Source organism: Salmo trutta, unplaced genomic scaffold (genome assembly GCF_901001165.1).
Source record: "Salmo trutta unplaced genomic scaffold, fSalTru1.1, whole genome shotgun sequence".
In the NCBI taxonomy this organism is placed as follows: Eukaryota; Metazoa; Chordata; class Actinopteri; order Salmoniformes; family Salmonidae; genus Salmo; species Salmo trutta.
Window position 1 is genome coordinate 45,810 of NW_021822810.1, and position 15,763 is coordinate 61,572.

The 15,763-nt window shown below is 51.0% G+C and overlaps 1 protein-coding gene across 4 annotated transcripts; it reads left to right on the forward strand.

Annotated features, from left to right (window-relative positions):
- Nucleotides 1–1,354: 1,354 nt before the first annotated feature.
- Nucleotides 1,355–13,878, forward strand: gtf2f2a (general transcription factor IIF, polypeptide 2a). 4 transcript variants are annotated; one of them, XR_003874706.1, is made up of 11 exons: nucleotides 1,355–1,558; nucleotides 2,004–2,077; nucleotides 2,217–2,235; nucleotides 2,359–2,503; nucleotides 4,998–5,009; nucleotides 7,492–7,545; nucleotides 8,240–8,321; nucleotides 8,427–8,526; nucleotides 8,738–8,881; nucleotides 12,722–13,090; nucleotides 13,155–13,878. XR_003874706.1 is itself a non-coding variant. In XM_029745555.1 (10 exons), exons 1-10 carry the CDS (start codon nucleotides 1,493–1,495, stop codon nucleotides 12,851–12,853), a joined length of 828 nt encoding a protein of 275 aa, XP_029601415.1. In that variant the 5' UTR covers nucleotides 1,355–1,492; the 3' UTR covers nucleotides 12,854–13,878. The 4 variants fall into 4 exon arrangements, 3 of the variants coding, with proteins under 3 accessions (XP_029601415.1, XP_029601416.1, XP_029601417.1); XM_029745555.1 differs by having other exon boundaries at nucleotides 12,722–13,878; XM_029745556.1 differs by lacking the exon at nucleotides 7,492–7,545 and having other exon boundaries at nucleotides 1,356–1,558; nucleotides 12,722–13,878.
- The last annotated feature ends 1,885 nt before the right edge of the window (nucleotides 13,879–15,763 follow it).

Sequence of the window (15,763 nt, forward strand, 5' to 3'; positions counted from 1 at the left end):
CTGGTTCAGGGGGATGGGGATGGGAGACAGGGCTGGTTCAGGGGATGGGGAGACAGGGCTGGTTCAGGGGGATGGGAGACAGGCTGGTCAGGGGATGGGGATGGGTGAGACAGGGCTGGTTCAGGGGGATGGGGAGAGCAGGGCTGGTTCAGGGGGATGGGGAGGACAGGACTGGTTCAGGGGGATGGGGAGACAGGGCTGGTTCAGGGGGATGGGGAGACAGGGCTGGTTCAGGGGTATGGGGAGACAGGACTGGTTCAGGGGGATGGGGATGGGGAGACAGGGCTGGTTCAGGGGGATGGGGAGACAGGGCTGGTTCAGGGGGATGGGGAGACAGGGCTGGTTCAAGGGGATGGAGAGACAGGGCTGGTTCAGGGGGATGGGGAGACAGGGCTGGTTCAGGGGGATGGGGAGACAGGGCTGGTTCAGGGGGATGGGGAGACAGGGCTGGTTCAGGGGGATGGGGATGGGGAGACAGGGCTGGTTCAGGGGGATGGGGATACAGGGCTGGTTCAGGGGGATGGGGAGACAGGGCTGGTCAGGGGGATGGAGAGACAGGGCTGGTTCAGGGGGATGGGGAGACAGGGCTGGCCAGGGGGATGGGGAGACGGACTGGTTCAGGGGGATGGGGAGACAGGGCTGTTCAGGGGGATGGGGAGACAGGGCTGGTTCAGGGGGATGGGGAGACAGGGCTGGGTTCAGGGGGATGGGGAGACAGGGCTGGTTCAGGGGGATGGGGAGACAGGACTGGTTCAGGGGGATGGGGAGACAGGGCTGGTTCAGGGGGATGGGAAGACAGGGCTGGTTCAGGGGGATGGGGAGACAGGGCTTGGTTCAGGGGGATGGGGATGGGGAGACAGGGGCTTTGGTTCAGGGGATGGGGAGACAGGGCTGGTTCAGGGGGATGGGTGGACAGGGCTGCTGAGCCTGAAGCTGCATTTGTTGGGCCTGGCACCAGGCAGGAACAAATTATTTAGTATGAATAGCTTGCTAAAAGTTTGCCTGCATTGATTAAATGTCGACTAAAAGAGGAGCGAAATGTAAACACTGAATTTTCTGTGGAGATATTCAGTAAGTAATGTCAGGGGAGTAGTAGCCTATTTCACTATGGACTAAGCTGACAGGTTAATTTCCACCACTCACGGACTACATCCATCTTCCTTAGTGAAAAATTGTCTTGATTTTCTTTCTTTTAAGTTTTTGGAAGCCAGATTTTTCTTTAGGAAGCCGAGACATGATGCTCACACCGGCACTCCTCACTCGCCCCCCCCATTGTAAATAAAATATTATTTAAAAAAAATATTGACCCCGAACTTCGAGTTCTAGTATTTCCGGTTTCGCGCGTCCTGTCTGTCTCTCCTGCGCCTCCGTAGTTATGGTTTGTTCCTTTTAGCGGACGGTGTGTTGTTTAGTTAACGTTAGCTAGCCTACCTCATAACGCCAAACGAATTGTAATGGTAACGTGTAAGAGGTGATTTCAACAGTTTTAAACATGTCAGAGAAAGGCGAAGTGGACTTAACTGGTGCTAAACAGAACACGGGCGTGTGGCTGGTAAAGGTACGTTGGAAATGTCGGGTATAAACTAGCTAACGGCTAACACTAGTAGCTAGCGGCTAACACTAGTAGCTAGCTAGCGGCTAACACTAGTTGCTAGCGGCTAACACTAGTTGCTAGCGGCTAACACTAGTAGCTAGCTAGCGGCTAACACTAGTTGCTAGCGGCTAACACTAGTAGCTAGCTAGCGGCTAACACGGTTTACACTAGTAGCTAGCTAGCGGCTAACACTAGTAGCTAGCTAGCGGCTAACACGGTTTACACTAGTAGCTAGCTAGCGGCTAACACTAGTAGCTACCTAGCGGCTAACACGTTAGCAAGCTAGTGGCAGCGCGGATGGATGAGGACGAGATTAGCGATCTATTGAAGTAGACTACAGTAACTATCATTATCATCACACTGCACAAGTTAGCTAGCTAACTTTAACAACCAGTCTCTGTGCCCACAGGTGCCCAAATACCTGTCACAGCAATGGGCCAAAGCATCAGGAAGAGGAGAGGTGGGGAAGCTCCGGATCGGCAAGTATGTAGAATTGTCTCGTTCGTGTGTTAATGGTTTGTTTGGTAATCACCATCGTTGTTTACTTTCTCTGCTGGCTAAAGAAAAGTAGCAAGCTAAGGTGATTTAGCTAATCAGTTGTTTTATTCTTCTTTTGCGTTAGGAACCAAGGGAAAGCAGAGGTAATACTAGTGACTATGGTTACAGACACAGATGAATTACATTCCTATGGAATATTGATCCCAACTCAGCCAGCGGTGTCCTGGTCCTAAACTGATTTAAACTTAACACTTGTTGTGAACCAGGTGGCATTTACTCTGAACGAAGACCTGACCATGATTGACAGCCTCGGGGACAAGCCATCGGGGGTGCAGGCCCCCAGGGACCACCCGTTCACCATGCAGACTGTAGGAGGACAGACCCTGGCCGTGTTCACTGAGACCCAGTCAGGTAAGGAACAGTTACCTGGCCTCCAGCTGTAAACATGATGATGATGAAGAAGAAGAAAGAACAGTGTCTATTTTGTTGCACTCAGGAGCTGTGTGCTAAATGGCGCCATACTACCTAAGTGTGTGTGGGGGGGCCATACTACCTAAGTGTGTGTGGGGGGCCATACTACCTAAGTGTGTGTGGGGCGCCATACTACCTAAGTGTGTGTGGGGGGGGGGCGCCATACTACCTAAGTGTGTGTGTGGGGCCATACTACCTAAGTGTGTGGGGGGGCCATACTACCTAAGTGTGTGGGGGGGGGCGCCATACTACCTAAGTGTGTGGGGGGGCGCCATACTACCTAAGTGTGTGGGGGGGGCGCCATACTACCTAAGTGTGTGTGGGGGGGCCATACTACCTAAGTGTGTGTGGGGCTCCATACTACCTAAGTGTGTGTGGGGCGCCATTACTACCTAAGTGTGTGTGTGGGGCTCCATACTACCTAAGTGTGTGTGGGGGGCCATACTACCTAAGTGTGTGTGTGGGGCTCCATACTACCTAAGTGTGTGTGGGGGGCCATACTACCTAAGTGTGTGTGGGGGGCCATACTACCTAAGTGTGTGTGGGGGGGCCATACTACCTAAGTGTGTGTGTGGGGGGCCATACTACCTAAGTGTGTGTGGGGGGCCATACTACCTAAGTGTGTGTGTGGGGCTCCATACTACCTAAGTGTGTGTGGGGGGCCATACTACCTAAGTGTGTGTGTGGGGGGCCATACTACCTAAGTGTGTGTGGGGGGCCATACTACCTAAGTGTGTGTGGGGGGCCATACTACCTAAGTGTGTGGGGGGGGCCATACTACCTAAGTGTGTGGGGGGGGCCACACTACCTAAGTGTGTGGGGGGGGCGCCATACTACCTAAGTGTGTTGGGGGGGGGCCATACTACCTAAGTGTGTGTGGGGGGCCATACTACCTAAGTGTGTGTGGGGGGCCATACTACCTAAGTGTGTGTGGGGGGCCATACTACCTAAGTGTGTGTGGGGGGCCATACTACCTAAGTGTGTGTGGGGGGCCATACTACCTAAGTGTGTGGGGGGGGCGCCATACTACCTAAGTGTGTGTGTGGGGGGCCATACTACCTAAGTTTGTGGGGCGCCATACTACCTAAGTGTGTGTGGGGCGCCATTACTACCTAAGTGTGTGTGTGGGGCTCCATACTACCTAAGTGTGTGTGTGGGGCTCCATACTACCTAAGTGTGTGTGGGGGGGCCATACTACCTAAGTGTGTGTGGGGGGCCATACTACCTAAGTGTGTGTGGGGGGCCATACTACCTAAGTGTGTGTGGGGGGCCATACTACCTAAGTGTGTGGGGCGCCATACTACCTAAGTGTGTGTGTGTGGCGCCATACTACCTAAGTGTGTGTGTGGGGGGCCATACTACCTAAGTGTGTGGGGGGGCCATACTACCTAAGTGTGTGGGGGGCGCCATACTACCTAAGTGTGTGTGTGTGGCGCCATACTACCTAAGTGTGTGTGTGGGGGGCCATACTACCTAAGTGTGTGGGGGGGCCATACTACCTAAGTGTGTGTGTGTGGCGCCATACTACCTAAGTGTGTGTGTGGGGGGGCCATACTACCTAAGTGTGTGGGGGGGGCCATACTACCTAAGTGTGTGGGGGGGGCCATACTACCTAAGTGTGTGTGGGGGGGCCATACTACCTAAGTGTGTGTGTGGGGGGCATACTACCTAAGTGTGTGGGGCCATACTACCTAAGTGTGTGTGGGGCCATACTACCTAAGTGTGTGTGTGGGGGGCCATACTACCTAAGTGTGTGTGGGGGGCCATACTACCTAAGTGTGTGTGGGGGGCCATACTACCTAAGTGTGTGGGGGGCCATACTACCTAAGTGTGTGTGTGGGGGGCCATACTACCTAAGTGTGTGGGGGGGGCCATACTACCTAAGTGTGTGTGGGGGGCCATACTACCTAAGTGTGTGTGGGGGGCCATACTACCTAAGTGTGTGTGTGGGGGGCCATACTACCTAAGTGTGTGTGGGGGGCCATACTACCTAAGTGTGTGTGTGGGGGGCCATACTACCTTAGTGTGTGTGGGGGGCCATACTACCTAAGTGTGTGTGGGGGGCCATACTACCTAAGTGTGTGTGGGGGGCCATACTACCTAAGTGTGTGTGGGGGGCCATACTACCTAAGTGGTGTGTGGGGGGCCATAACTACCTAAGTTGTGGCCCATACTACCTAAGTGTGTGTGGGGCTCCATACTACCTAAGTGTGTGTGGGGGGCCATACTACCTAAGTGTGTGGGGGGCCATACTACCTAAGTGTGTGGGAGTAAGGTGCTGTTTCAGTAACCATGACACCTGAAGGCCATGTTGTTTGAGTCATAACCTGGATTTGAATGTGTAGTCAGATAATATTCACTGTGAAAATGCCTTGTGTTGTCACGACTGCAAATGAGCCTGGTTTGTGATCATGGCTGATCTTTCACCCATTAGAGTCATCTAAGGGTAAGTAGTTCTGTGTGTCTGTGTGTATCCCTCTGCCTCAGGGTAAGTAGTACTGTGTCTGTGTGTATCCCTCCGCCTCAGGGTAAGTAGTACTGTGTGTATCCCTACGCCTCTCTCTCCTTCTCCATCTCTCTCTCTCTGTCCCTCCCCGTCTCTCTCCATCTCTCTTTCTCTCTGTCCCTCCCCGTCTCTCTCCATCTCTCTCTCTCTCTGCCCCTTCCCGTCTCTCTCTCTGCCCCTTCCCGTCTCTCTCCATCTCTCTCTCTGCCCCTTCCCGTCTCTCTCTCCATCTCTCTCTCTGCCCCTTCCCGTCTCTCTCTCCATCTCTCTCTGCCCCTTCCCGTCTCTCTCTCCATCTCTCTCTGCCCCTTCCCGTCTCTCTCTCTCTGCCCCTCCCCGTCTCTCTCCATCTCTCTCTCTCTCTGCCCCTTCCCGTCTCTCTCTCCATCTCTCTCTGCCCCTTCCCGTGTCTCTCCATCTCTCTCTCTCTCTGCCCCTTCCCGTCTCTCTCTCCATCTCTCTCTGCCCCTTCCCGTCTCTCTCCATCTCTCTGCCCCTTCCTGTCTCTCTCCATCTCTCTCTCTCTCTGTCCCTCCCCGTCTCTCTCCATCTCTCCATCTCTCTGTCCCTCCCCGTCTCTCTCCATCTCTCTCTCTCTCTCTGCCCCTTCCCGTCTCTCTCCATCTCTCTCTGCCCCTTCCCGTCTCTCTCCATCTCTCTCTGTCCCTCCCCGTCTCTCTCTCCATCTCTCCATCTCTCTCTGTCCCTCCCCGTCTCTCTCCATCTCTCCATCTCTCTGTCCCTCCCCGTCTCTCTCCATCTCTCTCTCTCTCTGCCCCTTCCCGTCTCTCTCCATCTCTCTCTGTCCCTCCCCGTCTCTCTCTCCATCTCTCTCTGCCCCTTCCCGTCTCTCTCCATCTCTCTGCCCCTTCCTGTCTCTCTCCATCTCTCTCTCTCTCTGTCCCTCCCCGTCTCTCTCCATCTCTCCATCTCTCTGTCCCTCCCCGTCTCTCTCCATCTCTCTCCCTTCCCGTCTCTCTCCATCTCTCTCTGTCCCTCCCCGTCTCTCTCTCCATCTCTCTCTGCCCCTTCCCGTCTCTCTCCATCTCTCTGCCCCTTCCTGTCTCTCTCCATCTCTCTCTCTCTCTGTCCCTCCCCGTCTCTCTCCATCTCTCCATCTCTCTGTCCCTCCCCGTCTCTCTCCATCTCTCTCTCTCTCTGCCCCTTCCCGTCTCTCTCCATCTCTCTCTGCCCCTTCCCATCTCTCTCCATCTCTCTCTGTCCCTCCCCGTCTCTCTCTCCATCTCTCCATCTCTCTCTGCCCCTTCCCGTCTCTCTCTCCATCTCCATGTCTTTGTTGTGGGCTGCATGTTTAATTTCTGTTGCCACAGCAGAACAGATGAAGGTCCTCTGCTTGTCTCAGTAACTCCGTTGGCTGTCTCTCAGATCGGATCAGAACCACTGTGAATCAATCAGCTCAGTAGTTGAGATATATGATCTGCTGCTGAATGATATTTGGAGCTCGTTAAATAACATAAACAAACCAATCAATAGGATGGTATTGATCTGGTGTGGAGTGCTTGGTTTGACGTCATGATTTGTGCATGATCTCGATGCCTCTTCTAATGTGCACGTCCCGCCTTCCGTCCGTCCGTCCTTCCTCTCTCCTCTCCCTCGAGGGTGTGTGTGTGTGTGTGAGTGTGTCAGTGTGAAGCTCATGGTTTATCCTTGTATGTGGGTTGGAGACGGTATATAAAGTTCTGTTGGAGATACTTCCTGGTTTGAGTGTTGAAGTCTCGCCACCGTCAGATGTGTTGTTCTGCAACGCGTTGAAGACCGCCGTCGTTGCCGAGCAGTTCATCTCCGCGGTTACGGCCTCTTCGCCAGAAAGCGGGTAGTCTAAACCCTGGTGTTGTTTCTTACTGGACCACCCTCTCCTCCCTCCCCTCCCTTCCCTCTCCTCCCTCCCCTCCCTCCCCTCCCTTCCCTCCCCTCCCTTCCCTCCCTCCCTTCCCTCCCTCCCTCCCTCCCTCCCTTCCCTCCCTCCCTCCCTCCCTTCCCTCCCTCCCTTCCCTTCCTCCCTCCCTTCCCTTCCCTTCCCCTCCCCTTCCCTCCCTTCCCCTTCCCTCCCTTCCTCCCCCTCCCTCCCTTCCTCCCTCCCTTCCCCTCCCTTCCCCTCCCTCTCCCCCCTCCCTTCCTCCCCCTCCCCTCCCTTCCCCTCCCTCCCTCCCCCTCCCTTCCCCTCCCTCCCTCCCCTCCCTCCCTCCCCTCCCTTCCCTCCCTTCCCTCCCCTTCCCTCCCCTCCCCTTCCCTCCCTCCCTTCCTTTCCCTTCCCTCCCTTCCCCTCCCTCTCCCTCCCCTCCCTTCCCCTCCCTCTCCCTCCCTTCCCCTCCCTTCCTCCCCTCCCCTCCTTCCCCTCCCTCCCTCTCCTTCCCCCCCCCCCCCCCCCCTCCCCTCCTCCCCTTCCCTCCCCTTCCTGTAGGCCAGTCAGAAGAGAGATCTGATGGCAGCACCTCAGTTTCGGGGGCAGGCCCAGGTGAGTCCCCTCAGTCTCTTCCCCACTGAGAGGTGTTGAGGCTGGGCAGGAGGCTGGAGGTTAGGCCTCTGGTGGAGGTTGGTGAGAGGTGTAGAGGCTGGGCAGGAGGCTAGGCCTCTGTCTGGTGGAGAATGTTGATCAGTTAGTCTCTTTTCTGCCGTTAGACGACCCTAGTGATCAGTTGGTCTCTCTTCTCCTGTTAGACGACCCTAGTGATCAGTTAGACGACCCTATTGATCAGTTGGGCTCTCTTCTCTAGTTAGACGACCCTAGTGATCAGTTGGTCTCTCTTCTCCTGTTAGACGACCCTAGTGATCAGTTAGACGACCCTAGTGATCAGTTGGGCTCTTTTCCTGTTAGACGACCCTAGTGATCAGTTGGGCTCTCTTCTCCTGTTAGACGACCCTAGTGATCAGTTAGACGACCCTAGTGATCAGTTAGATGACCCTAGTGATCAGTTAGACGACCCTAGTGATCAGTTGGTCTCTCTTCTCCCGTTAGACGACCCTAGTGATCAGTTAGACGACCCTAGTGATCAGTTTGTCTCTCTTCTCCTGACTGTGTGGGCGTCGTACTGCCACTGTGGATGTCTCTCACTGAGGAATATCACATTGAAACAGATGAAATGTTGCCCAGTGAGAGAGAGAGAGAGAGAGAGAGAGAGTGGTGACGTCACTGGTTCTCCTTTCTACAGAGAGAATCTCCCTGGAGGGCCTGGTGGTGCAGAGAGCTGAGTGTAGACCTGCTGTCAGCGAGAGCTACATGAAACTCAAGAGGTTCGTACCCACACACACACACACACACACACACACACACACACACACACACACATTCTCTCTCTCTGTCCCGCTGACGCTCACTGCTTTGTCTCGTGTCCCCAGACTGCAGATAGAAGAGTTATCCAAGCCATTGAGATTGTCTCAGCAACTAGAAAAGGCTGTTACCACCAACTACAAACCAGTGGCCAATCATTCCTACAACGTAAGGAGTCCTGGCTGCTGCCTGCACGAGCTGTCGTATCTCTGTTAACGACGTGTTCACTGTCTGGTCACATTTTAGGCCCCTCGACAACAAACAATCAGCCAGACATTTCCTCCCTCCCTCCCCTGAGCTGGACTAATACTGTGTGTGTGTGTGTGTGTGTGTGTGTGTGTGTGTGTGTGTGTGTGTGTGTGTGTGTGTGTGTGTCCAGCTGGAGTATGACAGGAAGAAGAAGGACGAAGGTAAAAGAGCGAGAGCCGATAAGCAGCAGGTGTTGGACATGTTGTTCTCGGCTTTTGAGAAACACCAATATTACAACATCAAGGACCTGGTGGACATCACCAAACAACCTGTGGTGAGGAAGGGGGGAGAGGGGCGCTGTGGGAGAGGGGCGCTGTGGAGAGGGGCGCTGTGGAGGGGGGGGGGGGAGGGGCGCTGGGGGGAGGGGGAGAGAGGGGCGCTGTGGAGAGGGGGGGGGGAGGGGCGCTGTGGAGGGGGAGAGGGGCGCTGTGCCACAGTACTTCAATGTAATAGAAACACAAAGGCCTGTTAAGTACTGTATAATAGAGGTCGACCGATTATGATTTTTCAACGCCGATACCGATTATTGGTGCCGATTAATCAGCCGATTTAAAAATAAAAAAAAAATTGCATTTATTTATTTGTAATAATGACAATTACAACAATACTGAATGAACACTTATTTTAACTTAATATAATACATCAATAAAATCAATTTAGCCTCAAATAAATAATGAAACATGTTCAATTTGATTTAAATAATGGAAAAACAAAGTGTTGGAGAAGAAAGTAAAAGTGCAAAATGTGCCATGTAAGAAAGCTAACGTTTCAGTTCCTTGCTCAGAACATGAGAACATATGAAAGCTGGTGGTTCCTTTTAACATGAGTCTTCAATATTCCCAGGTAAGAAGTTTTAGGTTGTAGTTATTCTAGGACTATTTCTCTCTATACGATTTGTATTTCATATACCTTTGACTATTGGATGTTCTTAAAGGCACTTTAGTATTGCCAGTGTAACAGTATAGCTTCCATCCCTCTCCTCAAACCAGGAACACATCGACAACAGCCACCCTCGAAGCAGCGTTACCCATGTAGAGCAAGTGGAACAACTACTCCAAGTCTCAGAGCGAGTGACGTTTGAAACGCTATTAGCGCGCACCCGGCTAACTAGCTAGCCATTTCACATGGGTTACACCAGCCTAATCTTGGGAGTTGATAGGCTTGAAGTCATAAACAGCGCAATGCATTGCGAAGGGCTGCTGGCAAAACGCACGAAAGTGCTATTTTGAATGAATGCTTACGAGCCTGCTGCTGCCTACCACCGCTCAGTCAGACTGCTCTATCAAATCATAGACTTAATTATAATATAATAAACACACAGAAACACGAGCCTTAGGTCATTAATATGGTCGAATCCGGAAACTATCATCTCGAAAACAAAACGTTATTCCTGTTACATTGCACAACCTTCAGTGTTATGTCATAATTACGTAAAATTCTGGCAAATTAGTTCGCAACGAGCCAGGCGGCCCAAACTGTTGCATATACCCTGACTCTGCGTGCAATTTCACCTGGTTAATATTGCCTACTAACCCGGATTTCTTTTAGCTAAATATGCAGGTTTAAAAATATATACTTCTGTGTGTTGATTTTAAGAAAGGCATTGATGTTTATGGTTGGAGCAACGTGTACCTAAGCGATTATATGCAACGCAGGACAGGCTAGATAAACTAGTATTATCATCAGCCATGTGTAGTTAATTAACTAGTGATTATGTTTGATTGATTGTTTTTTTATAAGATAAGTTTGATGCTAGCTAGCAACTTACCTTGGCTTGTTGCTGCCTTCGCGTAACAGGCAGGCTCCTCGTGGAGTGCAATGTAAAGCAGGTGGTTAGAGCGTTGGACTAGTTAACCGTAAGGTTGCAAGATTGAATCTCCGAGCTGACAAGGTAAAAATCTGTCGTTCTGCGCCTGAACAAGGCAGTTAACCCACCGTTCCTAGGCCGTCATTGAAAATAAGAATGTGTTCTTAACTGACTTGCCTGGTTAAATAACGGTGTAAAAAAATAAAAAAATCGGCCAAATCCGCGTCCAAAAATACCGATTTCCGATTGTTATGAAAACTTGAAATCAGCCCTAATTAATCGGCCATTCCGATTAATCGGTCGACCTCTACTGTAAAATGCTCATTGTACTACCTTAAGTAAAGTAGTGATTATCAGGGCCGTTCTGCCGCTATCGGCACGACCAGACGTTGAAGTTAGGTTCTGAATGAATACTGAAAAGGTATTTTCCGTAGGTTTTAAAATAAAGATTTTCCAGGACGTTGAAAATTGCCTCTTTTCCAGATGTTGGAAAAACGTATTTTCTAGATGTTGAAATCAGGCTAATTTTTTTGGTTCTGAATGAAAGTTGAAAATAAGTAATTTTATAGACGTCAATGTTTGGGCCAAATCAAGGCTGGTTCAGACCGGGAACAAAGTTCAGATTTGGACCGGACCAAAAACCAATATCCGTGGATGTGGAAATGAAGGCCGGTCCGAAACTGACGCCAAAATAAGATGTTGAAAAAACGTCCGTGCTTACTGGGGTGTTACCAAAAAACAACGTCCGGACAGGACCAAACAAAAAGACGTGCTTACTGGGGTGTAGTCGACCCTGTCGCCCCTCAGTGGAATTGTAGTAATGTCCATCCATGTGGCAGACACACTGTTAGTAAAACAGGCCTCTGCGGTGGCTTTATTAGTCCTGATTCCTGTGACTAATCCATTTTGTATATTTACAGACGTATTTGATTTTTTTTCCCGCTATAAATCAGCTTGTCAAAAAATAATTTGACAGATACAAACTTGAATCCACTGATCATGACAATGGGGTGAAACACCTGGACAACAGTTGTGATTGTCCATTTTATTTTGACCCGTACTGTTTTCAGGAGATGTTGTAAACACGACAGCAGGATTTTTAAAAGTGTCTTGTCTCGTTACGTTGTCGTCCATTTTGTCTCCAGCCTGTAGACAACAGAAAAAGCCATATCCTCTTTCTAACATATCTTCATCTGCTACATGATTTATGTTGGATACATTTTTTGGGGGACTGAATGTTGGAGGAGTCTCTTCACCAGCACCCTGGAGTGGTGCGCTGGGAATGGACAAGATAAAATATTTTACACCTTTGCCTTTGACAAAATGGACACTGTTTATCAAAGGGCTGGCACATTTAGCGCTTGTCTTAAAAGCCCATATGAGAGAGAGAGAGAGTCATTGTTTTGTGGCAGAATTAGGTGAGGTTTTGTGTTGTTGTTGTTAGAGCTGCGTCTTGGTTAGTTTAGTAGAGACGGCTGCCTAGTGAACGGGTCGTCTGCGGGTCTTGGTTAGTTTAGTAGAGACGGCTGCCTAGTGAACGGCTCGTCTGCGGGTCTTGGTTAGTTTAGTAGAGACGGCTGCCTAGTGAACGGCTCGTCTGCGGGTCTTGGTTAGTTTAGTAGAGACGGCTGCCTAGTGAACGGGTCGTCTGCGGGTCTTGGTTAGTTTAGTAGAGACGGCTGCCTAGTGAACGGGTCGTCTGCGGGTCTTGGTTAGTTTAGTAGAGACGGCTGCCTAGTGAACGGGTCGTCTGCGGGTCTTGGTTAGTTTAGTAGAGACGGCTGCCTAGTGAACGGGTCGTCTGTGGGTCTTGGTTAGTAGAGACGGCTGCCTAGTGAACGGGTCGTCTGTGGGTCTTGGTTAGTAGAGACGGCTGCCTAGTGAACGGGTCGTCTGTGGGTCTTGGTTAGTAGAGACGGCTGCCTAATGAACGGGTCGTCTGTGGGTCTTGGTTAGTAGAGACGGCTGCCTACTGAACGGGTCGTCTGTGGGTCTTGGTTAGTAGAGACGGCTGCCTAGTGAACGGGTCGTCTGTGGGTCTTGGTTAGTAGAGACGGCTGCCTAGTGAACGGGTCGTCTGCGGGTCTTGGTTAGTAGAGACGGCTGCCTAATGAACGGGTCGTCTGCGGGTCTTGGTTAGTAGAGACGGCTGCCTAGTGAACGGGTCGTCTGGAATGAACCAGACTGGAAACTCAACGCTCTTTCCGGCTCTTTCCATCTCCCTATTCCTGTCTGATAGCAGTATATATTATAATCCAACACCTCGTAACTCTCGCGCTTGTCCCCCCCCCCCCCCCCCCCATTCAGAGTTACCTGAAAGAGATTCTGCGTGACATCGGCATCTACAACGTGAAGGGAACCCACAAGAACACCTGGGAGCTCAAGCCAGAGTACAGACATTACCAGGGAGGAGAGGAGGAGAAGGAGACTGACGACTAGCCTGGTCTGGGGGCTCCACCACCAGGAGGAGACTGACGACTAGCCTGGTCTGGGGCCCCACCACCAGCCTGGGGCCCACCACCAGGAGACTGACGACCAGCCTGGTCTGGGGGCTCCACCACTAGGAGGAGACTGACGACCAGCCTGGTCTGGGGGCCCCACCACTAGCCTGGTCTGGAGCCCCACCACCAGGAGACTGACGACTAGCCTGGTCTGGAGCCCCACCACCAGGAGAAGGTTGACTAGCCTGGTCTGGGGGCCCCACCACTAGCCTGGTCTGGAGCCCCACCACCAGGAGAAGGTTGACTAGCCTGGTCTGGGGGCTCCACCACTAGCCTGGTCTGGGGGCCCCACCACTAGCCTGGTCTGGAGCCCCACCACCAGGAGAAGGTTGACTAGCCTGGTCTGGGGGCTCCACCACTAGCCTGGTCTGGGGGCCCCACCACTAGCCTGGTCTGGAGCCCCACCACCAGGAGAAGGACGACTAGCCTGGTCTGGGGCCCCACCACTAGGAGGAGACTGACGACAAGCCTGGTCTGGGGCCTCCCTAGAGAGCTCACCAGTAGATGGGAGTGTTGTTTTGTTTTTTTATAGACTTCAAAATGTTTTTTTTTAAATGATGCAGAGAAGTAAAGTTGTCAAGCTTCTGATGTGTTGAGTTGGCCAGTTAGGACCAAATCACTGGCCTTATACTACATGTCGGTGAAGTCCCAAGTGGCACCCTGTTTCCTATATAGTGCACTACTTTCAAACCAGGACCCCGGTCAAATTTAGTGCACAGGGTGCCACTTGGGGACACATTTGAAGGATTCCTACTATTCTGAGCAGTGAGGTGCTTTAGGTTCATCTCACCTGGGCCACTATGAGCCGGTTTATTCCTGTGTTTATCTGACTGTTTTACATTCAATCAGGGATCCTTCAGAAGTGTTCTGCTTATAGATACAACCAAGGGTCAATACGTACAAGTTGTTTTTAATGGACTGTTGGAATAAAATAAAAAAATTAAAATGTTTTGTAAAAATGTACCTGTCTGCTTTTTTTTTTTTTTTTAATTAGGCTACCCTAGTCAGAACACACCCCTACTAAAACCACTTAGGTTACCCTAGTCAGAACACACCCCTACTAAAACCACTTAGGCTACCCTAGTCAGATGACAAATCCGTGTGCAGTAGGATAACTGGAAGGTCCTGGGCAGTGTGCAGTAGGATAACCGTGGAAGGTCCTGGGCAGTAGGATAACTGGAAGGTCCTGGGCAGTGTGCAGTAGGATAACTGGAAGGTCCTGGGCAGTGTGCAGTAGGATAACTGGAAGGTCCTGGGCAGTAGGGTAACTGTGGAAGGTCCTGGGCAGTGTGCAGTAGGATAACTGTGGAATGACTTGGTGTGTGCAGTAGGATACCTGTGGAAGGTCCTGTGCAGTAGGATAACTGAACTGTTCCTGATAGAAAAGCCACAAATAGAACGCAGGTCATCTGTATCAAGGCTAGCTTTTCAAGCAGAAATTTGCTTCCTGCAACACAAACTCAAGAAAGTTCTGGGACACTGTAAAGTCCATGGAGAATAAGAACACCTCCCAGCTGCCCACTGCACTGAGGATAGGAAGCACTGTCACCTCCGATAAATCCACTATAATTGAGAATTTCAATAAGCATTTTTCTACGGCTGGCCATGCTTTCCACCTGGCTACCCCTACCGCGGTCAACAGCACTGCACCCCCTACAGCAACTCGCCCAAGCCTTCCCTGCTTCTCCTTCTCCCAAATCCAGTCAGCTAATGTGCTAAAAGAGCTGCAAAATCTGGACCCCTACAAATCAGCCGGGCTAGACAATCTGGACCCTTTCTTTCGAAAATGATCTGCCGAAATTGTTGCAACCCCTATTACTAGCCTGTTCAACCTCTCGTATCGTCTGAGATCCCCAAAGATTGGAAAGCAGCTGCGGTCATCCCCCTCTTCAAAGGAGGGGACACTCTTGACCCAAACTGCTACAGACCTATATCTGTCCTACCCTGCCTTTCTAAGGTCTTCGAAAGCCAAGTCAACAAACAGATTACCGACCATTTCGAATCCCACCGTACCCTCTCCGCTATGCAATCTGGTTTCAGAGCTGGTCATGGGTGCACCTCAGCCACGCTCAAGGTCCTAAACGATATCATAACCGCCTCAAGTCCCCCCTTATCTCCGCTCACTGGTCACCATAGCAGCACCCACCTGTAGCACGCGCTCCAGCAGGTATATCTCTCTGGTCATCCCCAAAGCCAATTCCTCCTTTAGCCGTCTCTCCTTCCAGTTCTCTGCTGCCAATGACTGGAACGAACTACAAAAATCTCTGAAACTGGAAACACTTATCTCCCTCACTAGCTTTAAGCACCAGCTGTCAGAGCAGCTCACTGCACCTGTACATAGCCCATCTATAATTTAGCCCAAACAACTACCTCTTCCCCTACTGTATTTATTTATTTTGCTCCTTTGCACCCCATTATTTCTATTTCTACTTTGCACTTTCTTCCACTACAAATCTATCATTCCAGTGTTTAATTGCTATATTGTATTTACTTTGCCACCATGGCCTTTTTTTGCCTTTACCTCCCTTATCTCACCTCATTTGCTCACATTGTATATAGACTTATTTTTCGACTGTATGTTTGTTTTATTCCATGTGTAACTCTGTGTTATTGTATGTTGTCGAACTGCTTTGCTTTATCTTGGCCAGGTCGCAGTTGTAAATGACAACTTGCTCTCAACTAGCCTACCTGGTTAAATAAAGGACTTGTTCTCAACTAGCCTACCTGGGTAAATAAAGGACTTGTTCTCAACTAGCCTACCTGGTTAATTAAAGGACTTGTTCTCAACTAGCCTACCTGGTTAAATAAAGGACTTGTTCTCAACTGGCCTACCTGGTTAAATAAAGGA

Excerpts from the sequence above, each read along its gene's own strand:
- gtf2f2a (XM_029745555.1), top strand. The coding sequence starts at position 1,493 with ATGTCAGAGAAAGGCGAAGTGGACTTAACTGGTGCTAAACAGAACACG. Across the intron at positions 1,559-2,003 it reads CGGGCGTGTGGCTGGTAAAG|GTGCCCAAATACCTGTCACA; the intron begins GTACGTTGGAAA and ends CTGTGCCCACAG. Across the intron at positions 8,322-8,426 it reads AGCTACATGAAACTCAAGAG|ACTGCAGATAGAAGAGTTAT; the intron begins GTTCGTACCCAC and ends TCGTGTCCCCAG.